We start from the raw sequence: 25453 nt of genomic DNA, 5'->3' as shown, positions 1-25453 counted from the left end.
CTGTCCTTCAAATCTGGGGAATAGATAAAGTTCCTGTATTGGCTTTATGTGTGGGAACATGCTTAAATGTGGCCTGTTTTTATAAGCTTATCTGCTTTTTGTTGTGAGGATTCAAAATGTCCTTGCCTTGAACAATCCCATTGAAGAGTGTCCTTCAGAATAAGCTTGATGATTATAACAACCGAGGCAGGAAAGGTAAACTTTCCCAAAGTCTGTCATCCACTTGGGTTGTTCTAAGAGGACATTGCGAGATTCCATGTTCTGCAGGCCCACTGGTAGCTGCTGCCCCTAATTTCAACCTCTGCTAGCTCCTCTACCTCTTAAGTTTCCTTTTTCTGATGGTATAGGCTTGTATCACCATCATTCTGGCTGCTACTTTCTTGAAAAGGCATATTCTAAACTACAGTTTCTTCCACTTCTGAAAATGGTAGCCTTCCCAACAATCTCATGTTTCTTTCCTCCTGCATTTTCTACTGTCTCTTCTTGGGCCTAGTTCATACAAACAGATGAGAAGGTAAACAGTTTTCCTGAGGTCAGGTCAAATTAAGTTGTTGTTTCTATGAGGACGTGCCCCATCTTTTTGATTCTAGTTATTCCTATTACCATGAAGGGGCCTGTACAGAAGCTCTAGCCTGTGAAAGAGTTTCTTTCCGGCCTCTTGTCACGCAACATGCTAGACTCTTCTATGCAGCTTAATTTCCACCATTGAATACTTTTATATGCTACTTTCCCCCCTCCTGAATTCTAATCTGTGATGAGTTCCATGCATTTTTGCTATCAGTGATGTGTCTTAATTTTAACATTAACATTAACATTTTAACATGGAAAGATCACGAGGCTACAAAAATAACAGATTGGCAAATCAAATTACAGGAATTGGTGGAGACGGCTCAACTGACTAGTAAACTCAGAGGAAACTCAAAGCAAAAACTTGCAGAAAAATTGGATTGTTATAGAAGATATGTTCAAAAATACAACAATAGTTTTGACTCTGTGCTAGCATTCGAGTGATAAAGGAACTAAAAGGAGGTAGACAACAATGAAGGATTTATTGTGTTTTCAGAATGTATTGGAAAAATTATATAGAAAGATTTATTGTTTTGTGTACATTCAAATGTAAGATAAAATATATGCAAAGGGACTTGACAGGAAGTCAAAGTTGAAGAAATGAAGAAAAGATTTTGGAAGATAAAAGGGGAAAAAAATATTTACTTTCATTATTATCATTTTGTGTGCTGGTGTGGGTGTCTGCACATATGTGTGTTTTTGTATGCAGTGTTTGGGAGGAAATAAGATGGTAAATAACAAATAACAAACTAAATATTGCTGTATGTAATTTTTATTTCTTAATTATATTTAGTGGTAGTATGGCTGTATTGTTTTTTGTAACATAAAATCATTCAATAAAAATTATTTATATTAAAAATAATAATTTTAACATGCTGAATGTACAACTCATAGCTTTAGTTTTCCTCCATTTGTACCCTAACAGGAAGTTGAAAAGCAGTGCCGCTGTGGAAAGCATACAAAACAGATGCCCTGCCATAAGCCATACCTCTGTGAAACAAAGTGTGCCAAAATCCGGGACTGTCAAAAACACCAGTGCAAGAGGAAGGTGAGTAGGTATTGAGGATGCATCGCCATCCTTTTGTAGCTAGAGTCATTTGGAAAAGCTTGGTTCAATGTCCAAAAATGCTTCTGTTTCTGAGACACACAGCCTGTAAGCATGTGGGGGCAGCTGAGAAAGCCACAGCGGTTTTCAGCTTGCAGTGGCCTGGCTTGCACATCACGCTAAGCGCAAACTGTGGCTTACTGAGACCAGGCAAACATACTGGCTCCAGAGAGGAGCTTACAGCAGCTTCATTGCGCTGTACAGTGGTACCTCGGGTTACATATGCTTCAGGTTACAGACTCCACTAATCCAGAAATAGTACCTCGGGTTAAGAACTTTGCTTCAAGATAAGAACAGTAATTGTGCTTCGGCAGCAGCGGGAGGCCCCATTAGCTAAAGTGGTGCTTCAGGTTAAGAACAGTTTCAGGTTAGGAACAGGCCTCCAGTACGAATTAAGTTACCACTGTAGTCCTTTGGACTCACTTCAGCAGCTAAGTCAGGGTTTGACTTAGGGACGCGGGTGGCGTTGTGGGTTAAACCACAGAGCCTAGGGCTTGCCGATCAGAAGGTTGGCGGTTTGAATCCCCGTGATGGGGTGAGCTCCTGTTGCTCGGTCCCTGCTCCTGCCAACCTAGCAGTTCGAAAACACGTCAGATTGCAAGTAGATAAATAGGTACCGCTCTGGCGGGAAGGTAAACAGAATTTCCATGCGCTGCTCTGCCAGAAGCAGCTTAGTCATGCTGGCCACATGACCTGGAAGCTGTACACCGGCTCCCTCGGCCAATAATGCGAGATGAGCGCCGCAACCCCATAGTCGGCCACGACTGGACCTAATGGTCAGGGGTCCCTTTACCTTTACCACTGTAGTCCTTTGGACTCAGTTCAGCAGGTAAGTCAAGGTTTGACTTAGCACATTGTCCGAACCCACACTTGTGGTTAAGCTCTTTCCTCCTTAACCATGAGTTGTAGACAGTAACAAACCTTAGCTGTAGCTCATGCTTATGGAGGCTCGAGCTTATAACAACTAGCTCAGGTTCAGACAACTGCTAGGCCAAACCTTGGCTTAGCTGCCATGCTGCATTGAGCTAAATGGACAGGGAAGGAGCAAAAGGCTTGTCATCTCCTGTTTGGGAGCACACGTCAAGTCGTGGTTTGGCTTAGCATTACTTGTGATTGTGGCCTGTGACGACTGTTTTGCTGTTCTTTTATGGGGGGGGGGAATCCCCCACATATATTGGATTTCTTCGTTCTTCTGTATTGCCGTTCCACTCACAGAGAAAGAAATCGGGTTACAGTGGTACCTCGGGTTAAGTACACTTTATTCGTTCTGGAGGTCCGTTCTTAACCTGAAACTGTTCTTAACCTGAAGCACCACTTTAGCTAATGGGGCCTCCTGCTGCTGCTGCGCCGCCAGAGCACAATTTCTGTTCTCATCCTGAAGCAAAGTTCTTAACCCGAGGTGCTATTTCTGGGTTAGCGGAGTCTGTAACCTGAAGCGTATGTAACCCGAGGTACCACTGTATTTAAGAATGGTCTAATTCAAAGCTGATGCTCTTACAACACCTACACTGTGAAATACCTGCAGAAGGTGGCAGTAGCGATTCTTCTTGGACTAGCTTGTTGGAGCAGTCAGAGAAAGGAAATATACTAGTTCTCTGATATGTATGGTCTTCCTTCAGGCGGAGATGAAATAGCTTTCAAAGGCTTAAAGGAGCAAGGGGGTGGGGAGTAATGAAGAAGAGGAGTATGTTCTTTCTAGGTACTGAATGAATTTAGTAGTTCAAATCCAATAATCCAATATACAGGAGAAACTTGAAGGGTGAAGTGCTTGGTGCTAGAAAGCTTTATTTGCTGGAGCATTGCTTTTTATATTCCATTTATTCCCACCCCCTTTCCCTGGAGCACTTTCCTTACTCATTTATTTCATTTACAATATTTGTATCCCTCTCCATGATAGTGCTGTCTGGATGGCTCACAAGAAAACATTTAACACTGGACTCTCATTGGTCCTTAACTCTGTCTTGTCCTTGTATTTAAGAGATGTCTTCAATTTTTCTTTCTTTCTTTTTTTTTTTACTTCCAACCTTTTTCAGATGAACCATTTTACTGAGCTTTGTTAGCCTGTCCCTCCCCATGTCTTTTATGTGTCTGAGATTATAGGTTTTTGAAGACGAACTGTTTTTAGAGGTAGAAAGGAAGCGGATTAACTCAAATGTATTCAAGGTAACATGCAAAATATAATTGCAGTTTCATCAAAACCGTGCTAAAACAGGCGCTTAGTTGCCGGTGCTATAAAAATAATAATGGCAAAGCCTCCATTTTGGGTCAAGAATAGAAGGGAATGTGGTGAAACAGTTAAGAAAGATTGAGCTGTATATAGCAATCTGCTTTGTGTTAGGGCCAAACTAAAGAGGTTTTTCAAAAGCAAGAAGGAGGTGAATGTGCTGAGACTGAAAATCGCCTGTTTGAAAGTGCTGTAGGTACTAGTGAGGTACAATTGTTGAAACAGAATAGTAGATCTGCATGTAGAATCTGTGAGGTCTTTTTGGAGTACAATATACACAGGTCAAACGAAATGCTTAACAATACAGTGGTACCTCGCAAGATGAATGCCTCGCAAGACGAAAAACTCGCAAGACGAAAGAGTTTTTTGTTTTTTGAGTTGCTTCGCAAGATGAATTTCCCTATGGGCTTGCTTTGCAAGATGAAAATGTCTTGCGCCTTTTTCTTAAAACCGTCAATGCATTCCTATGGGAAACCGTGCTTCGCAAGATGAAAAATTCACAAGACGAAAAAACTCGCAGAACGAATTAATTTCGTCTTGCGAGGCACCACTTTAATAGTTAGCCCTTAGATTGTTGAGGTGCTTGACACAAATCACCTTGGTAATATTTACGACACCCTTGTGACGTAACTCAGTGTTTCCCCCATAATGAAGTTATGGAGCTCAAGTTGAAATAATAGTAGCTCAAAACCATCTGGCTCAGTATTTCCCAAACTTGGGACTTCAGCTGTTTTCAGACTACGATTCCCATAATCTCTGACCACTGGTGTTGCTAGGGACGATGGGAATTGTAGTCCAAAAACAACTGGGAAACACTGACTAGCTAGCTGTTAGCCAAGGCAAGATTTGGACTATCCAGCTTTATGCTTTTAGCTCCTGCTTGACACCTGCTCTTACTTGGGACTCTCCTATCAGCTTCTTGTCAGAAAATGGTTATCCCTGCTTTAAAATGGACCAACACTCCATCTTCCTGTGTGAAACTGCTGAAATGCTTTAAAATGGCAAGGGATATTCTGAAGGCGCTTCCTTAAGAAAGGGACATCTCAACACGTTTATTTTTCTTCGACACTTTATCATTTAAAAATCACACTGTTAGGTTTTCTTATTGACAGCATAATCCTTTGTGTGCTTACTCATTGGGGCTCACTCCCAGGTAATGCATAGGATTGCCACTTTAGCTAAAGTTTCTGTACTTCAAAACATTTGCGTGTGTGTTTCAGTGTTGTTCTGGAAATTGCCCACCGTGTGATCAAGCATGTGGACGAACTTTAGGATGTCGGAATCACAAGTGTCCTTCGGTGTGCCACAGAGGTAAGACTTAGCAGGCAATCTTGCTTGTAGTCTTTCATCCTGAATGGTACTTTAAACTTTATGTAGTTGGGTCTTTGTTGGTAATTGTTATAAAAAGGAATATTGTAATCTCTGTTTGCAGCAAAATAGCTTTAATGTTGTTCAAATCATAGCATTTCTGAACCTATATACCGTATTTTTCGCTCTATAAGACGCACCAGACCACAAGACGCACCTACTTTTTAGAGGAGGAAAACAAGAAAAAAAATATTCTGAATCTCAGAAGCCAGAACAGCAAGAGGGATCTCTGCGCAGTGAAAGCAGCAATCCCTCTTGCTGTTCTGGCTTCTGGGATAGCTGCGCAACCTGCATTCGCTCCATAAGACACACACACATTTCCCCTTACTTTTTAGGAGGGAAAAAGTGAGTCTTATAGAGCAAAAAATGCGGTATATATTTGAGGGTCCAATCCAGGACATTAATGTTTTTTCATAAAAACAGAGTGTAATGTGTTGATTAGCACTAGCCATGGTGGTAGAAATTATACTTGAATTAAATAATCAGCTGTTACTCTTTGGCTTCTTGAGCACTTGAACTGTTTGGGGCTGAATAAGTTGTCCATCTTTGTCTAAAGTGTGATAAAAATTTATTTTTCTTTGCTATATATGCTTTATCAGTTCCACCCACTCCACATTTTTCATATCATGAAAGGATATTCATATTTGTTCCGACATACTCAAATACAAATGTTGAGCCTTTGTGTGGGCAAGGGAAATGTTTGCATCCCTCCAGTGCAATTTCTTTTTTTTTTTTAATGGCTTCTTATAAATGTCAGAAATCTGATGCTCACTTCTGACCTTTCAGAGAGAAAGGCGTTAACTCTTTTGACATTCAGAACAGATTTGGGGAACGTAAATAGCATGTTCTCTGGATGGAGTTTGTCCAGACCGATGTCTCCTGAATTCATAATACAGTGGTGCCCCGCAAGACGAATGCCTCGCAAGACGGAAAACCCGCAAGACGAAAGGGTTTTCCGTTTGCAGAGGCGCTTCGCAAGACGAATTTCCCTATGGGCTTGCTTCGCAAGACGAAAATTGATGAAAAATTTTGAATTTTTTTTCCACTCCAAAACCCCTTTTTCTGAAGCGCTAAGCTGCTAAAAGCATTTTAGCAGCAAAACCGCTAATCCCTTAAGCCTTAAAAAGCCGTTTTTAGCCCTTAAACTGTCAATAGCGCTAATAACGCTAATCCGCCAATGGGCTTGCTTCGCAAGACGAAAAAACCGCAAGACAAAAAGACTCGCGGAACGGATTCTTTTCGTCTTGCGAGGCACCACTGTACCATTGTTAATTTTAATTGTACTAAATGGATAACTTCTTATTTGGATCCAGGTAATTAATTGCAAAGTAGTTTTGCTATTGCAGATTGTTAAATGTGTTAAGTTTTTCCAAGGTTGGCTACTTGTATTGCTTGTCTTCATTGCAGGTAGCTGCTATCCATGTCCCGAGACTGTAGATGTGAAGTGCAATTGCGGCAAAACTGCTCTCAAAGTGCCATGTGGTAGAGAACGTACCACCAAGGCTCCCAAGTGCAAGGAGCCATGCAGGTTAGTATTAAATAACAATCTAATGCAAATAATTGTTTGCTCCCCCAGAATACCAGACCACCGTGTGATATCGCAAACCGCTTTGGAAGTTCCCTAGCTTTTGAAACTAGTGTTTAATTCTGTAATGGCGTAATTAGGTCTTTTTGAGATTATTGGCTTCTCAGCAGGTGGAGCTACATTAATACAGTTTAGTGTTTTGAAAGAAGTATGTAGTGCGCCGTAAGACTGCAACTTGCAACTCTTGAGAGCCATTTCAAAGGCTGGTGTTGCCATAGGAAGGTGCTGCTTTGAGTTCCTAATAGTTTCACAAGAGCAGTAGAACTTGAAGCAAGCTTCCCTTAGTATCTTGCAGCACAGCGGGGTGGGCGGTGGGGTGTCAAGGCCGGCTTCCTTTGTAGTGGAGAGGGGGCAATTGAATTTAAAGCTTTCATAATAATATGCTTATTTTCAGTTATACAGCTTGAGCAGGAAGTGGTATGGTAGCTACACAAGTAAGGCTGTTAGTCCCAAAGCTGAATTATTCCCGTAGTAATAGCAGCACCCCTAAAGTTCCAAGGCACCTTATTCATTCCAGCTCTGAAAAACCACCAGTGTAAAGAATCTACGTTGGCTCCCAGTTCGTTTACGAGCACAATTCAAAGTTTTGGTATTGACCTTTAGAGCCCTAGATGGCCTCGGCCTTGTATATCTGAAGGAGCTTCGTCTTGACTGTTTCCTCACTGTGAGACATGAAGCTACAGGGAACCAGGCACAGAGCCTTCTCGGTAGTGGCGCCCTCCCTGTGGAACGCCCTTCCATCAGATGTCAAAGAGATAAGCAACTATTTGACTTTCAGAAGACATCTGAAGGCAGCCCTGTTCAGGGACGTTTTTAATGGTTGATGCTTTATTGTGCTTTTAATATTTTGTTGGGAGCCGCCCAGACTGGCTGGAGCAACCCAGTCAGATGGATGGCATGTAAATAATGAAATTATTATGATTATTTGTCCAAATTCAAGCATTCTCTTGGGGCACAACTTTATGTGGCTATAGTGTCAATGCTAAAGCCACACCAAGACTACATTCCCTATAGCAATAGGGAAAACATCAGTCTGAACCGTTTGATGCTAATATAATCCAAGCTGTCAAAAGCAAGCCCCGAAATGAACTTTGTACTGCTTCTGAGAGAGGGCTTTATTAGTATCTGGGAGAAGTCATCTTCATAACTGTAGCAAAGACTCAGTAAGAGCTACCCTCTCACAGGCTTGGCATCCATGCATTACAAGTGCATCCTTGGCTTGATGCTCCAGCTCATGTGATTTAATAGAGTGGGCAAGCTACCAAGCATGTTTGAATCTGTCCCAACAAATCCTACACTTATTTGAAAATATGGTTGTAAGTTTAAAGCTTGCTAAATCGAACTGTTTTCATTTTAAAACAATTGAGAAGCGGTGTGTTTTGTCTGTTGCTTTCTTTTATTTTCATTTGTTTTCTTTAAGTAAACAGTAGTGAAATACGATCGCCGTTGCCAGAGGGGGGAGCTTCTTTGCTGGCTGCTGTTTACCACGTAGCCTAGGTTTCACCTAGTCCCTGCTATAGCCTCTGCGGTTCTTTGAGAGTTCCTTCTCCTTCTGCAGTTCTGGATGCTACTGCCTCCTAAGCCAGAAATGAGTTATTTTTCTCCCGCTAGAAACGAGTTACCGTATTTTTTGCTCTATAAGACTCACTTTTTCCCTCCTAAAAAGTAAGGGGAAATGTGTGTGCGTCTTATGGAGCGAATGCAGGCTGCGCAGCTATCCCAGAAGCCAGAACAGCAAGAGAGATTGCTGCTTTCGCTGTGCAGCAATCCCTCTTGCTGTTCTGGCTTCTGAGATTCAGAATATTTTTTTTTCTTGTTTTCCTCCTCCAAAAGTAGGTGCGTCTTGTGGTCTGGTGCGTCTTATAGAGCGAAAAATACGGTATTTGCATAGTGAGGTTACTTTATTATGAATGTTATGAAACCATTTTTAAAAAATTTGTTTTCTATGGAGATAAAAAATTGTTTTCTATGGAGATAATTTCTATGGAGTGATATGCTTATATATCTTTTCATTCCATCCTGCCTGGAGCATAACACGTTTGGAAAAGGGATACACAAAGCAAGCAACTGTGTATATGACTGTTGTAAACCACTTAGAGCTCTTTTGTTCTAGTAAGTTGTTTTGTTAAATAAATAACTATAAACCAGTTTTTGTAATTATTGACAGTTCCTGTTTTCATTTTAGGCAGCCACCTACCTGCCATCATCCTGCTCGAGAGAAACACAGCTGCCACTTCGGCCCTTGTCCTCCTTGCCGCCAGCCCTGCAAGAAAACCTTTGAGAAGTGTGGTCATTCCTGCCCTGCTCCTTGCCATGATGAAGCACTTGTAAAACAGACTGGTTTGGTGAGAGAACAATGTGATTGCTCCCCGTAGCAGTGTCACCACTTTCAGGGAGAAGTGTGCTGATTCCAAAGGAATCAGTCAGTTGGTATAGCTCAGCTGGTAGAGCAAGAGACTGTTAATCTCGGGGTCAGAGGTTCAAGCCCCACTTTGGGCAAAAGATTCCTGCATTGCAAGGGGCTTGGACTAGACGATCCTCGCTGTCCCTTCCAACTCTATGATTCTGTGATTATTCCTTTCCATATAATCTTCCCACTTGAGATGTTGCTGGAACCCCTCCAAAAGTGACAGCCTGTCAGGGGTTGGACTGCGGAGGAATTGTGGGAGCTTTTCTGAACCTTCCCAAGGGCAGGAGGGCAGTATTGATTTAGAACAGTGGTTTGCAGAGGGGCCTAGTCCAGAGGGAAAAACCTGGGTGAGGAACAGCTAGAAGGGGAAACACCAGGAGAGGGACAGCTGGCAGATTCAGTGTCCTTGGACAGCATTCCTGACCCCCCTTCGCCTACCGTCTTTCCCTGAAAGTAAGACAACCCCTAAAAATAATACCTAGTGCATCTTTGGGAGCAAAAATTAATATAAGACACTATCTTATTTTCGGGGAAACAGGGTAAGACTAGATGGGCTTTGAGAGTGATAGAACAGAGAGTGCAGAGCCAACAAGCTCGGATTACCAGATGTAGGAGTGACGTAGATAAAGGGGGACGGAGGGGGTGAACCTTAACTGGGAGCAACACCATTTCTGGAGAGAGATGCGTTCCTTTGTCTCTTGCTGTGATTGTTAAAGAAACTAACTGGTAAGAATGCTCCTTTTGTTTGATCTGCTTATTTACTGCCTGACACAGCTGTACTGCTATCATTAAGAACTGGTGATTGGTTTTCATGACTTTAATGATTGTGGTGCGTTGAGTTCTAAAAAGTAAAGGATGTTTGTTGAGATTGGGGGTAGGAGTAACCTTAGACCATCTAGGCATAGTTAGCTTTTATAATATGTGCTGTATAACAACAAATTTCTTTCATTCCAGCATCAGCCAGCAGGCCCTTGGGAACAGTCAGCTGAGCCTACATTTATTCAGACAGCATTGCCTTGCCCTCCATGTCAAGTCCCTATTCCAACGTGAGTAAGAAAATAAGCTTTGAAATGACATATTTCTATGTGTTCGGGTGGCATGGCTCTCCCTGTGCTGTGACTTGCTGTTATCAAAATGCATTTTCTTTAAAGCTGTTTCCAGAAGTAAAACCAGATCAGTTAAAAAGACTAAACAGCTGGAGATCCGTAGTCTAGTACAGTCATACCTTGGTTTTCAAATAGCTTAGTTCTCGAACGTTTTGGCTTCCAAATGCCACAAACCAGAAGTGACTGTTCCGGTTTGCGAACTATTTTTGGAAGCCAATGGGGCAGCTTCCGATTGGCTGCAGGAGCTTCCTACAGCCAATCAGAAGCCGCACTTTGGTTCCCGAATGTTTTGAAAGTCAAACAGATTGGATTCCGGAACCAAGGTACGACTGTACATGTTTGGCTGTGAGCTACAAAATTTGCTCATGGTAGTCCAGCAGAGTTTGTGTTAACTTGGTGGAGCTTGTGCAGAAGAATGTCGCAGTGGATTGTGCCTGTCTGAGAGTGCCCAAGTTGTGTGCAAAGTTCAGCATTACTGGACTTTGCCCACAACCTGTGAATTGCATTTGTTGCATATTTATACACACAAAGTATATCTGAGAGTTTTCTATTCACTAAACAAAAGAGAGTACCACTCCAACAGCTCGCTTATCTGTCTGATAGCTATAATAGATTTATTTTTATTATGTTTATCGTACCTTTCTTCCGTTATATATCCACATGTGGTTCCCAGGTGGTCTCTCATCCAGATACTGACCAGAGTCGGACCTGCTTAGCTACAGCATTGTGGTGGCCTCCTTTGCCTTCAGACCATACAGTGTCAGGCCCCCACCCCCACCCAACAACCCTGGCCAATCCTTCATCTGTCTATGTAGCATGCCAGGGACAGGTACACTAAGTAAATAAATAAGAATTCTCTAAATTTCTCAGATGTACTTGCACCTGAGGGAGTTGGGAAGAGGAGAGGAAATTACAACACTGGAGCCTGCCACTGTGTAACGAGTTTGGTTGTGAAATCAGACCCTGTTGTGCTTCCAGTGACATAACTGGGAGCTCATTCTTGGTTATTGAGAGACCACCTTCCAGGGATTTTTTGGGGGGAGCCCAGTTATGAATGTAACTGGGTCAACCATCACTACAATTTACTTAGTACTGTAAAAGCTATTGCTCACCGTTAGAAGAAAACACATCTTTTCTTTCAATTGACATTGTAACAAATGGCCACATTCTGATGGCCATACTTGCAGCTTCTAATTGGCCAATGAATTTCAGGTGGCTGATTAATTCAGAGAGTGATATTCAAATTGTTTGACCTTTTATTTATTTATTTCCTTTATTTTGTTATTGTGTATTTACAGGCAATGCCTTGGGAAACATGAGGTGAGTCATAAAAACTGTAATATTTCAGAGTAAATCTGAAAAATTTATAATTTGGTTTTAATCGGAGGTTTCGAAATGAAGCCTTTGCGTTTAATTGGTTTGCCACGAGGTTCGTTTGCAACTGGAAGTATTCTGCTTTCCGCCTTGAAAGCGACAAACTGTTTTGTCATTTGAGATCTGCTGGGATTTCTATCAAGACTATTGCAAAATTGTTTTAGGAAATTTATAAGAGTGAACTACTTATTAACCTTGATGAAACTTTAAACTTTTGACATTGCGTTTCAAGAAATGTGGAATGCGGGCAAAATGTTCTTCTGTTCGTGTTTACTGGGATGATTTAGGATGAGCTCTGGTTTTATAGCACTTGCTGTTTTATGGCTTTTCCAAAATGTTTGGAAATGTTTAAACGATCTCTTCTCATGCAGTTTATATCGCTGGCCTGATACGTTCTGTGGCTGTTTGAGGAACATCTGCAAAATATGTTTTGTAAATTTATATTAACTATCACCTACGCTAGTATGATGCCTAAAGTGGAATATGAGAGCTTGAATTGTAAGGCAGGGATGTTATGACTTTCAGCTGAACGTTACACAGTAAGGCCCTGTGGTGATCTGAGAGCTTTGTCTGAAGTTATTTTAACATTTGGTAGTATAAATGAAAACAAGCATGAACACTGTCTTGAATTAAGCAATGGTAATAATTTTCTATGGGAAGTTACAAAACAACGAAGATCTGAGTGGATTTATGGTTTTTGTGCAGAGAAGTGACTTGACAATCTAGGCACAACAAATCCATTAGAAAAATAATAATTTTGGGGGAAATCAATACTTTTTCATTGTTAACGTAGAGATGGTATCAAGTTTGAACCATGACTTATTCTGATGTGGTGATAGCTACTGAAGCCTAAAAATATGTGTACATAAATGAAATTCCTTGAGGCAACTTTATAAAAGTGCAACTAATTTTTTAAGTATATTTTGTTAGCTTAAGTTCTTTCAGTAGTTAACATAAAAATGGTTAAAGTACAATATGCGCGGTAAAAGAAAAATTAACAGTATAAAACCAATTTCAGCAGTAAAATTAAATATAAACAGGTCTTAACTTTAAAAAGGCCAAAACCTCAGAATGTTTGAGCTAAAGTGAAAATCTGGTCCCTTTTTGAAATGCATTTATGTGATGAGAATGAGATTGACAGGCTTTTGTTCTGCTGAAGTAGCGTTATTGGCTTCTGCACAATGCAGTTTGTGCAAGCCAGATGAGCTACCCAAATGAATGTAAGATTGAGTTTCAGCTAAACCATAATTGTGATAAAAAAGTGAGGAATTCACTAAAACATCGTCGTATATCCTCCTTCCTAATGGAGTTTCCCGTTCAGGGTTCCAGCCAGGTATTTCCTCCGATCAGGACATCCCACTCTTTTCTCACCCTGATTAATCACATGATTCATGGATTGTGTAAGGGTTGTTGTTTCGTTTTTCTCTCTCCCCTCCCACCCCCAATTCCCCCACCCCCTAAAAATGTGTGTGTTATGTTTGTGCAAGCCTTAAGGTTCTTCCCAAGCATGCTGATATTTCCCTTTTGTTTTTAGCTGCCTGATTTGGGCCACAGTGCCGGCAGCTCTCTCAACCTCAATTAGTTGTTAGGAGGAGTGATTTATTAGACTTCCAAGTAGTCCAATGTAACAGAAATGAATTTAAGTGAACTCTTTAACAGTTCACAATTGTACAGTCTTTTGAGCAGTGGACCATGTGATTTCAGATGACTTGGGGGAATTTAGAAAACTGAAAGTTTATTTAATACAAACTAGTATTGGCTTGGGCATGGGTGGCGCTGTGGGTTAAACCACAGAGCCTAGGGCTTGCCGATCAGAAGGTCGGCGGTTTGAATCCCCATGACGGGGTGAACTCCCGTTGCTTGGTCCCTGCTCCTGCCAACCTAGCAGTTCGAAAGCACGTCAAGTGCAAGTAGATAAATACGTACCGCTCCGGCGGGAAGGTAAACGGCGTTTCCATGCGCTGCTCTGGTTCGCCAGAAGCGGCTTAGTTATGCTGGCCACATGACCTGGAAGCTGTACACTGGCTCCCTCGGCCAATAAAGTGAGATGAGCGCCGCAACCCCAGAGTCGGTCACAACTGGACCTAATGGTCAGGGGTCCCTTTACCTTTACCTAGTATTGGCCTAGGCAGTAGATTTCTTCAATCTCTACTGGAAGTGAATTCAGGAATGCCATGTGGCTATAACATCTTCTAAAATCATGTGTTAGATCTCATCAGCTAATGTGTAGGACTCAAACAAAACATTTATCCTCTTGTGCTTTGTTCAAGTCATGTAATACTCCATGCTTTGAAATGAATGCTTAGATGGAACAGTCTGAAAGTAATTGACCGGCCACTTAGAAGGCTGGTATTCTAAATGTCACATTAGTGGGTCTACAAGTGTTGTAATCTACATTGGTCCGCTACAGAGAATACTATTTGTGTACAAGCTCATCTTCAAACAAGTGGGGGTGGATTGATATGGACCTATTAGTCTTGTCATATTACCCCATTCATGTGGAGAAAGTCAAGGTAGCTGTGTTGACTCATGAGACAGATGTCAAAATCTGTGTTAGGGCAATGTGTTTATTAGGCAGACAATATAATGTAAACTTTCAAGTTCTCCAGAATTTTTCATCGGGATAGATGGTAAACAGACTGAGACAAGGGAGGAAAAAGTTGGCTGTTGATGGAGTCTGTATCTGAAAATAGTCTTAAAATGGACGATGGGAGGAGACAGCAGGCTCTGTTAGGTATAAGGCAGGGTTCAGGTTGCACTTGTGGATGTTGGGAAGAATGAACATCCATCCATATTAGAGAATATAATATTCAGCTGTTATTCAGATCTGTCTCCATCCTTAGATGAAACTTACACCTTTCTTATTCCTATTTTTCTCCTACCAAAGAACCTGTGTGTTTCACTGGACTCAAGCTATCTTGATGTCATTTTAACTACTACAACAGTAGCTTCCTATGGATGCCATGAATACTAACAGTAACTTTTGATTCAGTACATTTTGATTACATAATTATGATTTTTTTATGGGTCACTTTGCTATCACATTGAAATTACTATCAAATTCTAATGTTCTGTAAATGCCTATGGTTTATTTTCCTTTTTTGCATAAATTGCACCTCTTAGGATGCTGGTTTATAACGTCTTCATTTTCCGGTTTCTAAGCATACCAATTTTAATTATCGGCCTATAAGCCAGTAATGAAATTACCAAATCATAAATGCTGCCAGAGGGGATGCTTTGCTTCCATGGTGATTGCTTTTAATTTTGATTTGGTCAAAAACCCAATTTTTCATAGATGTATAATAACGTGCAGATCAACTTACTGGAGTTTGACAAACTCATTTTCTAAATTTATACTTTTAAAAATGCAGATTTTAAAAAAGCCCTTCTTGGTACAAGGGAAAGAAATGAGTTGTATATTTCTTAGCTAGATAGCCTCAGACTACTTTCTTGTTCAATGTTGTTTACATTTCTTGGCACAGAGTGTGGCCTTTCATTTTTATTCCAGACTTCAGCAAGAAACTTCATGTTTTTTTAATTACTTTTCTGTTACACAAACATTCAAACAAGAAGGAGAAGACATAACATGCAGCGCAGACCATATTGGCAATTGCAGTGTTTTGAAAAAGTTTAACATCAAATACGTAGCTGTGGTTGACTCATCTGTGTCAGTTATTCCAGTGTAAATATAGATATACATAAGGGAATCTAGGAACTTTTATAAAATTGGGGGAAGTTTGCACAGACTTGAAAAGACTTATCATTCTACATGGTGATTTACAGCTAATTTGTCACTAGAGCCAAGTAATGCTAAACTGCTACCTCTGCATTCATTACTTTGCACATTCTTCCTTCTTTTGTCTTTTGGTTCCGTTACAATCCTTCTCCATAAGTGTGTACTGTATTTTTCGCCCCATAGGACGCACCGGCCCATAGGCCGCACCAAGTTTTTTGGGGGGGAAATAAAGGGAAAAAAATTATTTCCCCCCCAGGCGCTTGTGGGGCCGGCAGCGGGGAGAAGCACTCTTCTCCCCGCCGCCCGCCTGCAGACCAGGTCCGGGGACAGCGGGAAGACACGCTGCGTCTCCCCGCTGTCCCCGGAGCTTGCGGGGCTGGCGGCGGGGAGAAGCACGCGTCTCCCCGCTGTCAGCCTCCAAACCACATCGGGAGACAGCGGGATGGCGGCGTTCCGCCTCCCCGCTGTCCCCCGACCTTGTGGGGCTGGTGCTGCGGCTCTCCTGAAGCCTGGAGAGCGAGAGGGATCGGTGCGCACCGACCCCTCTCGCTCTCCAGGCTTCAGCGAAAGTCTGCATTCGCCCCATAGGACGCACCCACATTTCCCCTTCATTCTTGGAGGGGGAAAAGTGCATCCTATAGGGCGAAAAATACGGTAATCCTTATAACTTTTTCACTGCCATCTTGATTGCAGCCTTCATCTCCCTTCTCTCTCTCTCTCTCCTACTAAGACTTAAAATTAGCACTCGTCTGGATAATAGCAGCAAGCTTATTTTGTATCTGATTTCTCATCTCCATCCTCTTTAACACCTGTTGTACCTTCTGTTGTTCATCTTCCTTGTTCTGGTCATGATTTTGGTGTGTTGCCTTTTGCTGCTCCCTCTTTTCCGTTGCTTGCCTTTTCCTCCAGTGAGTTCACATTTTCAAGACATTACATTTCTTCTTCTGTTTTGCTGTGACACATCACCAGTATTTCAAGCAGGGATAACCAACATGGTGCCTTCCAGATGTTGCTGAATTCCAACTCTCATCAGCCCCAGCTGGCGCGACCAGTATTCAAGGATGATGGGAGTTGTAGTCTTTATGCAGAAATAGGTGCCAAAACTGTAGCCGCCTTGTCCATTTCAAACAACAAAAAAGCTACACTTCAGCAACATGCTATCTAGTTTGCATAAATTATTCCCCATTCCTGAACACTTGTGTTGTAATATCATGCTGAAATGCCATTAATTCCACATCTTTTCAGAACAATTTGCTGGCACAGTAAATTTCAATGTTAGGCTGTAAACATTCCAGTAGAAGTCATTTTTTATACTGCTTTCTCATTATAATAGGATTATTCTTGCTATCCTGCTGCTTATATAGAGCCAGGCTTTTTGTTCGTTAGCTGAAAAGCTATTCTGAGTGATGTTTTAATTCAAACTTCTGACCGTGTTCCAGGATACTGACTCCAATACGTTGTTGCAGCCAATCTGTGGCCATTGCAAAAAACAGCAGTGTTATGTTTCGTCCTTTTCCTTCACCTGGTAATATTTAGTAATATTAAATATGTGACATGCTGTTAGTTTCCGGACCTTACAAATGGTGTCAGCTGAAGGCCAGGAAAAAACCCAAACCACTATTGTCTGTGAAGTTAGCTCTTTCTTCAAAGAAACCAAATCAATGCAGGCCTCGTGACCCCAGCAACTCTTCCCCAAAGGTCTTGCCTCGATGAGGCAGTTACAAGGACTGAAGGTCCCAACTTTCCCACCACTCTCTAAGACTCTTTCCCTGGGTCCTTCCCCAGCAACCTGAGGCTCCTTTGCCTTGCTTCTCTTTGTTCCACCCTCCTTATGGGAGACCAGGGGGGAGCTGCCTGCCTCCTTTCTAGCCTTCACCTCTGATTCATAGAATCATAGAGTTGCAAGAGACCGCAAGGGCCATCGAGTCCAACCCCCTGCCAAGCAGGAAACACCATCAGAGCACTCCTGTCATATGGTTGTCAAGCCTCCGCTTAAAGACCTCCAAAGAAGGAGACTCCACCACACTCCTTGGCAGAAAATTCCACTGTCGAACAGCTCTTACTGTCAGGAAGTTCTTCCTAATGTTTAGGTGGAATCTTCTTTCTTGTGGTTTGGATCCATTGCTCCGTGTCCGCTTCTCTGGAGCAGCAGAAAACAACCCTTCTCCCTCCTCTATGGAGCCCATTCCTACTCAGCCCATTCCTACTCACTAAACCCTGTTTTCAGCCTTTGACACTTCCTCCGGTCTGTCTGCTCCCTCTTCTCCCTCTTTTTGTTGTTCCGACACCAATCCTCTGGCTTCTTCCTCTGGGGGTTCCTCAGCTGTTGCCTCACACCCCTTCTCTGCATCCAGCCAGTCTATGACAAGAAGGTGCAGGAAAGCTTGCAGTGAGATGATGTTGCATTACTAAGCATTATGTCAGGGGTTATGACGCAGGTGGCGCTCTGGGTTAAACCACAGAGCCTAGGTCTTGCCGATCAGAAGGTCGGTTGTTCGAATCCCTGCGATGGGGTGAGCTCCCGTTGCTCGGTCCCTGCTCCAGCCAACATAGCAGTTCGAAAGTGCATCAAAGTGCAAGTAGATAAATAGGTACCACTGTGGTTGGAAGGTAAACGGCGTTTCTGTGCACTGCTCTGGTTCGCCAGAAGCGGCTTAGTCATGCTGGCCACATCGGAAGCTGTATGCCGGCTCCCTCAGCAAATAAAGCGAGATGAGCTCCGCAACCCCAGAGTCGGTCACGACTGGACCTAATGGTCAGGGGTCCCTTTACCCCTTTAACTTTATGACACATCAGGTCCAGGAACCAAATGTGACTCTCAAGGCCTCTGTCTGGCCCTTGGGGACTCACCCAAGGCCAGACACCTTCTTGAGTCACATCCCTTGCACTTGAAGTTGCTGTCCATCTAGCATTTCAAGTTTCTTCATAAGGCAACCAGGAACTTAATTTGTATCTCAAGGTAAACCCAATTTTTGGAATGGAAACTTAAGTCTTTTTTAAAAAGTACGCTGTAACATATTTTTCTATGGTTCTTCTCTCCCTCCCTCCCTCCCTCTAATTTGACATAAAGTTCAAGAGTTTCTGACTTCATTTTGTTTTCACCTTCCACTGCCACTGTCGTTGGCTTATAACAAGCCTAATGTTTGGTGAAAAAGGTACATATAAATTTATATTGGAGGAGGAAGTATTATTTATATGAACGTGGGTTCCCCCCCCCCTTGCAATCTGTCTCCTGAAGGAAACATTTTCTTCAGTGTTGTTGCTAATCCTCACCTCTGCCTAGATGGATGTTGGCTGGTTCCTCTGTTCTACCTCTTATCATCCTTCTGTGAGCTACCTTGATGTTTTGGATTTGTGAAAATGTTTGTTTTTAGCGGAAGTAATAATTTGAAGAAATTGCAGCTAAGCAGAAGATACTGGAACTTCAAAGCATTCCTTACATGCTGTTCTTTCAGGCATGGAAATGGATTTGGTGTTAGAAGCTAACAGCAGAAAGTCTTACACAGCCCAGTTGCTTGGGCTCTTGGTGGATGTGACTGTACACAATTCTCTGACTAAAAAGCAGATTGTGAGTGGAATTGCAGATGTGGTTTGTAGCAAGCCAGCCATCTAGTTGCAACTTACTTTATTTTTTTAGCAGGAGAGTTTTGGTGTAGCTCCTTCCGTGACTTGATTTCTCTATTTTACCTCCTCCTTAGAACCCTCTACAGTCTACTCCAAACTGGTGCCCTTCCATCGACCCCATACATCATGGCTAATGGTTAAGGATGGTGGCCATCACAGTACAATATATGGAGGGCACCAGTTTGGGGAAGGCTGAACTACATGTTCCTGAGACAATGCAATTGATGCTGAGCTTCAAGCTTTCTCACCTGTAGGTTCCAGGAGCTGTGGTTCAATATCTACTCATGGCTTTTCAGCATGTTTCTTAACATGCAAGCTGTGTAAACATGCTCTAAAGTAAAAGCACATGTAGAAGTTTTCCTATGTTCCTGGAACCTCATGGGACCAAACCCAAAGTTAGTTTCTGCCACATTGCTCAAGGTCTAAGCAAAGTAGATTTAGCATCTTGTCCTATTCCAGTGTAGGGCTAAATAAATAAGCTGAACATTTTCCCCTGGCAGGACCCTACTGTGTATAGAATGATTTTTTTAAAGCCACTATGCCCATCAATTACAGAAGTAGGTATTAATTGGAAAGCCAGAGCGGTGTAATGATTAGGGTATAAGACTAGGACCAGGGAAATCCAGGTTCAAATACCCACTAAACCTTGAAACTCACTGGGTTGGGACAGTCACTACTTCTCAGCTTTACCTACCAAAGAAGATAGTTAGTGGAATGCTCTTCCCAGAGAGGCTCGCCTGGCGCCTTCATTACATATATTTAGGCAGCAGGCAAAAACATTCATCTTCTCCTAGGCGTTTGGCTAATTAAACAATCATTGGCATTTTAAACTGTGTTGTGGGGTGGTGTTTTTGTTTGCTACTATGTTTTTCTGTTTTATATTGCAAACTACCCTGTGATATTCGGATAAAGGGAGATATAAAACGTAATAAATAATAACAATCAATAATAGCAACAGGGGCATGTATGCTACCTGGAGCTCCTTGGAGAAAAGATAGGCTACAAGTGCCATGTTTTTGTTGGATTTTTTAGATTATAAACTTCTAAGAATGTAGCTGAAAAAAGAGGCAATGTATACCCAAATGTGTGCATCTGGAGGATTTTCTTAATTCTGATGGGACTTAACTGCCTGATGCAGAATCATCCCACACTAACAAGTTTCAGTTGTCCCATGGCAAATTGAACTGATGGATGTTGTGTTATCTACTGGATTTTATGGGGTAGTCAATGCTAAGGTTCATACTAGGGCTGCGATCCTATACACAGTTACCTGGGAGTACCTCCAACTGAACTCAGTTTGACTTACTTCTGAGTAGACAAGTATAAAATTGTATTTTGCCTGTTCAAGCCTATTTTATCATGTATTATTATGGATTTTAAAACCTATAATGCAAACATGTAAGCTAGTGGCAGTTTTGAAGGGAATATTTTTCCAGAGTTTCAATTGCACAGCTTCCGAGAATACAACCTTATACCAAAACAAGTTATCAGAGGGCAAACTCTAGAATGTGTATTTCATCACAATCACTGATCTCCAGCAATATATCTGCCACACTTCAGAAAACCTTTGAGGAGTCCAATTATTGTCAGCATTACTTAAATGTCAAGTTCACCCCAGTTCCTGTTTGTGCATGTTTCTCTACTTTTTCTTCTGTTTCAAAAAGAAAGAGAGAATTATGGATTGTCTGCCTTGTCTGGAATATCTTTAGTTCTGATTTGGATGCTTATCGAAAGCAGAATTGATACGGAGTTTTCATATGCTGTTTCGTAATTCTGTTGTGTCCATGTGCCCATGGTCAAGTTTTAATTCTTATTTTATGGAAACTGTTGAAAGTTGTCCACAGTGTTCCCCAGACATGTTGTCTTCCATCTTTCAGGTTAGTCCATTGGCATGTCATGCTGTGGGACCCTACTCCTGCAAAAGGTTGTGTGGAAGGCTCCTTGACTGCCAGAATCATACTTGCACGAAGGAATGCCATAAAGTTACTGAAACAGATAGCAACAACGATGTCCATAAGGTAAGCGTGACCTTTCTTGCAACACAGCAAAAACACCTTGCTCTCAGGTGCTGCCAAATGCAACCAGCTCAGATGCTTTTAAATGTTTTTGGTGTGTGGTTCAGTTAGGTTTGACTGTCCATATTAAATGGCAAGGGATGTGCGTGAGAAAGCACATGGTTGTACATTAAATAATAAAATGTGCCCCTTCTTCAGTGGATTGTGGCGTTTTGTGGAGTTAAAATTTTATCCAGAAATAATACGTAACAGTCTTGCATGGTTTCTGTTCTTCATGGAAGTTCCTTGTTGGAATTTTAATAGTGTGAGTCAGTTGATAATGCCAAGCAAAATATATGAAATGGAAAGCAATAGCACTTCATATTACCATTGTGACAATTATTTCTTATACCATTATTGCTCTACTTTTTAAACTGTTGACCGGAGAGATGTCAGGTATCCACCACAACCCATAAGACCTCTTTCCTCAGCAACAATTGCCAGTTCAGACATCATCAGTGTACATGTGAAGTCAGTTTTTTAAAAAAAATATTGGAAGCCCTTTTTGTTCATTATAAAGAAATGGATATGACTTTATTCTTCTAATATTTTATCATTATTTAGCTCCTGACAGTTTAAACTACAAATACCAGAACAAAATAAACAATACAGCACAATTTTCTAAGTTTCTGATACCCATTTTTGGTTTTATTACTGATCTGGTATTGATTTAGATCATTTTTGTTTCACGTAATATTTATAAATATGTTACAGTATAGAAAACTAAAGCAACAACGATTTACCTCTGAGTCTTTGGCTGTCTCCAGCTGATGTCTTCCCTATTCACAAAATGAAATAAAAGAAAAGCCATATATTTTCAGAATCATTGGTTTCATTTGCAACCTTTGACATCTACATTATTTTACCTAATAATCAAATTGTTGACTATAGCTTGTGGTTAGTAAAGAGAGTGAAACCACGATCCCAGGTTTGAGCAAAACACTATGACAAACTTTGGCTTACCTCAGCGTGGTGTGGGAATGAAAAGGACCGGGGGGGTGGCAAAGTGCCTGTGAGCCCCCCCCCCCCCCCGGAGCCCACACATTCACTGGTCCCAGTAAACCAGTCAAGACCAAACTTGGCCCTCCAGATGTTTTGGGACTACACTTCCCATCATCCCTGCCCACTGGTCCTGTTAGCTAGGGATGATGGGAGCTGTAGTCCCAAAACAGCTGGAGGGCCAAGTTTGGCCATGCCTGCAGTAAACCATAGTTAGTCTTAGCGTGTCACTGTTTTTCAGCCTGACCTTATCTCATAGGGTTGTTATGAAGATAATATGATGAGAGGGGAGAGTCGGTTGCTGGGGAGAGAGGGGTGCACAAGACTTTGGCAAACCCACCTAATGGAATGAATGCTGGCAAGCAACTTCACTTCCTTTATGTGTGTGTGACTCTAAATAACTGTCATTCCCTAATGAGACTTCTTTTTTTAATTGAACCACTTGTGGAAACAGACTTGTTTCCTGGACGCTGTGCTAAAGGAGGCTAAAATCTCTTAAGTAAATTGCTCCATTGAAATAATGTTAAACCTAGTTACAGTGGATACAAATAAAGATATTTAACCTTTAAAGATTGTCCTCTTATCTGTGGTGAGGAATATGCAGCCATTTCTCTAACATGCTCCTTTTCAGCTGTTTGTAGAATAGATTCCTCTCTCGAAAAATTATTTGTTGCTAAGAAGACTATAAAAGGACAGAAATCATACTGATGAATGATGTGTGTTGTGCTGTCATTCACTGCCCTTGATACTATGTACTTTATGGTAGAAACTAAAAACAGAAGGCTTTCTTGAGTAGTAATTTTTGGCTTTCTGTGGGGTTTTTTTTTTAACTTCTTGAATCCAATATATATTTGAACAGTGACGCCTTAATGACTCAAATTAATGTCTTTTGGTACTGTGCAGGTGAAAAGCAAGAAAAAGTTTTGCTTTGTGCTCAAATGCCATAGTTACAATCACATAACAATTTCGTTCGTTTTAACCTTTCCGAGATTGACATTTGGTGGCATTAAATGTCATTTGCTTAGTCTCCACCTTTACTTCAGCTCTTGTTCTAATTCCCCTTTTGAAATTCAGTGCCGACTAGCTCAGCTACTTGGGACTGACAAGAGGGTCCTGTGTGGTGTTCTGGTGGTTTCGTATATAATACTGCATGCATATGTAATAATAATAATAATAATTAAGGTAAATGCATCTTAGTAGAGGCATTAAGCTAAATGCTTGGTAACGGGGGGAGTGAGTTTGGAATGGTAGTGAGCGGATGAGAGTTTAAAGGGGAGTTTGATGGTGGGACAGTTTGAGTTCATTTGAGAGTTGCATGGAGAGTGGAGTTAGTGTGGAGTCTGAGAGTCTGTGGTTGATGGTGTAAGAGCAGGGTTAGTTTATTAATAGAGCACCAGTATTACAGTAACCGGATGCAGGTGGCGCTGTGGGTTAAACCACAGAGCCTAGAACTTGCCAGTCAGAAGGTCGGCGGTTCAAATCCCCGTGATGGGGTGAGCTCCCGTTGCTCAGTCCCTGCTTCTGCCAACCTAGCAGTTCGAAAGCACATCAAAGTGCAAGTAGATAAATAGGTACCGCTCCGGTGGGAAGGTAAACGACATTTCCGTGTGCTGCTCTGGTTCGCCAGAAACGGCTCAGTCATGCTGGCCACATGACCCGGAAGCTGTACACTGGCTCCCTTGGCCAATAAAGCGAGATGAGCGCCGCAACCCCAGAGTCGGTCATGACTGGATCTAATGGTCAGGGGTCCCTTTACCTTTACCTATTACAGTAACCATTACTGTCTATTTAATAAAGTGACAAATAAGATAAAGGCTGAAACCATACGCTTATGTACACCCAAGTAATCAGACAGCCCTTGTTGATTATTTCCATTTAATAAATTATTGCATTATACCACACACTGTTTATTTAGGTACACTAGGGTGGAGTAGTCAGATAAATATTATCTGTGGTGACAGCAGGAATAAAAGGGAGTTTTAGAAATACCCATCAAAAACCCAGCTCAGACCTGTGCATCCTGTTAAGAGGGAGTGTGGGGAGTGCCTGAGCATCTCATGGCAGAGGCAGGATTTGGGGTGGATGGGTGGCATGACAACCTGCAACAAAACGTTGCAGTATTTAATTGCCTCCTAATAGGTGTGCTGCTGTTTAGGGTGCTGGCCAGCCAGCCATGCTTTCCTTCAGCAGACCATTCCATCCAGTTTTCAGTTTTTCTGTTCCACGTTCTGTGGCTGCTGAGCATTCTCAGTTCTCACGGGCTGTTTTTGGAAGGTGGTTTTTTTCAAAATGTACTTGTGAAAACTCTGCATATCCCAATTGCATCTTCCAAATGTTTTGATGTTTCCCTCTTGTTTCTGAGTTTCTTGGGGCTGCAGTCCTATTGGCATTTGGCACCTGAGTTCATCGTGAGAAGGTGCAATTACAGGGTAATTCTGTATTACCTTTAACTTGCTGTTCATTTGCATTTTTCAAAACTTGTATTCTAGCCAACTGCAGAAGCCACAGTTAGCAACAGGGAAAGGATCTTGCAGGTATATTTTGCTATGATTGGGGGGGACGGGGGACGGGCGCTTCACATGTAACAAGGAATCGCTGCCAGATGACCGTGAAAGAGAGTGCTGTTGGTTGCCTGCAGTTCTAAGTAACCTATGAAGCTGCTCTGTGTGACTCCTAGAAACGAGAATAGTGTGCTGTTTTTTGTGTACTTTTGAAACATTGCAGCTTGATTTTGTGATTTGCCTTCCTTTAAAAACAAAAGGTAATTAGGTTTCTTTACTTAACCAAGTGCAACCATGGTTTTTTTAAAAAGAAGGGTTATTGAACTAATAAATTGTCCAAAGAACAAATAATTCCATCACTTCATTTTCCCGTGTTACTAGGCAAGTCAAGAATGTTCTCAGTGTGAAGAAGAATGCTCCAAGCCACGACCACCTGGGTGCCCTCATTCATGCCCCCTGCCTTGCCACCCTGGAGATTGCCCACCGTGTGCCCAGATGATACGGATGAAGTGTCACTGCAAACTCACAAGCTTGTACATTGAATGCATGTAAGTAATTAAAGGAGACTCAACTCTGAAAATGTAAAATACTATGCAGTGTGTATGCTGCGTTAGGGAAGAGCTTTTCCTCCCCCCTGCCTTTCTTCTGAGATGTTGGAAATGGATGCAGCAAAAAGCCTGTTAAAACTGGCTTGGAGGCAACTGTGTCTGCCCGCTTGGTCTTTCCAATATCTGCACATGATATCCATAGCCATAGCGTTCCTATGCTGGCAGGCTGGTTTTAGCAACCGCCTTGCCACA

The 25453-nt window shown here is 41.9% G+C and overlaps 2 protein-coding genes across 9 annotated transcripts in view; both read left to right on the top strand.

Moving 5' to 3' along the window:
- LOC310685618 (uncharacterized protein) overlaps positions 1-25453 on the top strand; it is an 850221-nt gene that overhangs the window by 588185 nt on the left and 236583 nt on the right. The window lies entirely within an intron of this gene.
- Positions 1-25453, top strand: part of NFXL1 (nuclear transcription factor, X-box binding like 1) — an 82722-nt gene that overhangs the window by 38503 nt on the left and 18766 nt on the right. For all 7 annotated transcript variants that reach the window (XM_083458107.1, XM_083458111.1, XM_083458106.1 and 4 more), the window contains 8 exons: positions 1493-1615; positions 5117-5207; positions 6672-6792; positions 9035-9194; positions 10214-10305; positions 11664-11685; positions 20977-21117; positions 25035-25201. In XM_083458107.1, the coding sequence (XP_083314233.1) occupies positions 1493-1615; positions 5117-5207; positions 6672-6792; positions 9035-9194; positions 10214-10305; positions 11664-11685; positions 20977-21117; positions 25035-25201 (917 nt within the window). The remainder of the gene's footprint in view (positions 1-1492; positions 1616-5116; positions 5208-6671; positions 6793-9034; positions 9195-10213; positions 10306-11663; positions 11686-20976; positions 21118-25034; positions 25202-25453) is intronic.

This window comes from Podarcis tiliguerta (genome assembly GCF_965153285.1).
Source record: "Podarcis tiliguerta genome assembly, chromosome: 9".
Lineage (NCBI taxonomy): Eukaryota > Metazoa > Chordata > Lepidosauria > Squamata > Lacertidae > Podarcis > Podarcis tiliguerta.
The sequence above is the reverse complement of the archived record's forward strand: the minus strand, read 5'-3'. Positions and strand labels throughout refer to the sequence as shown.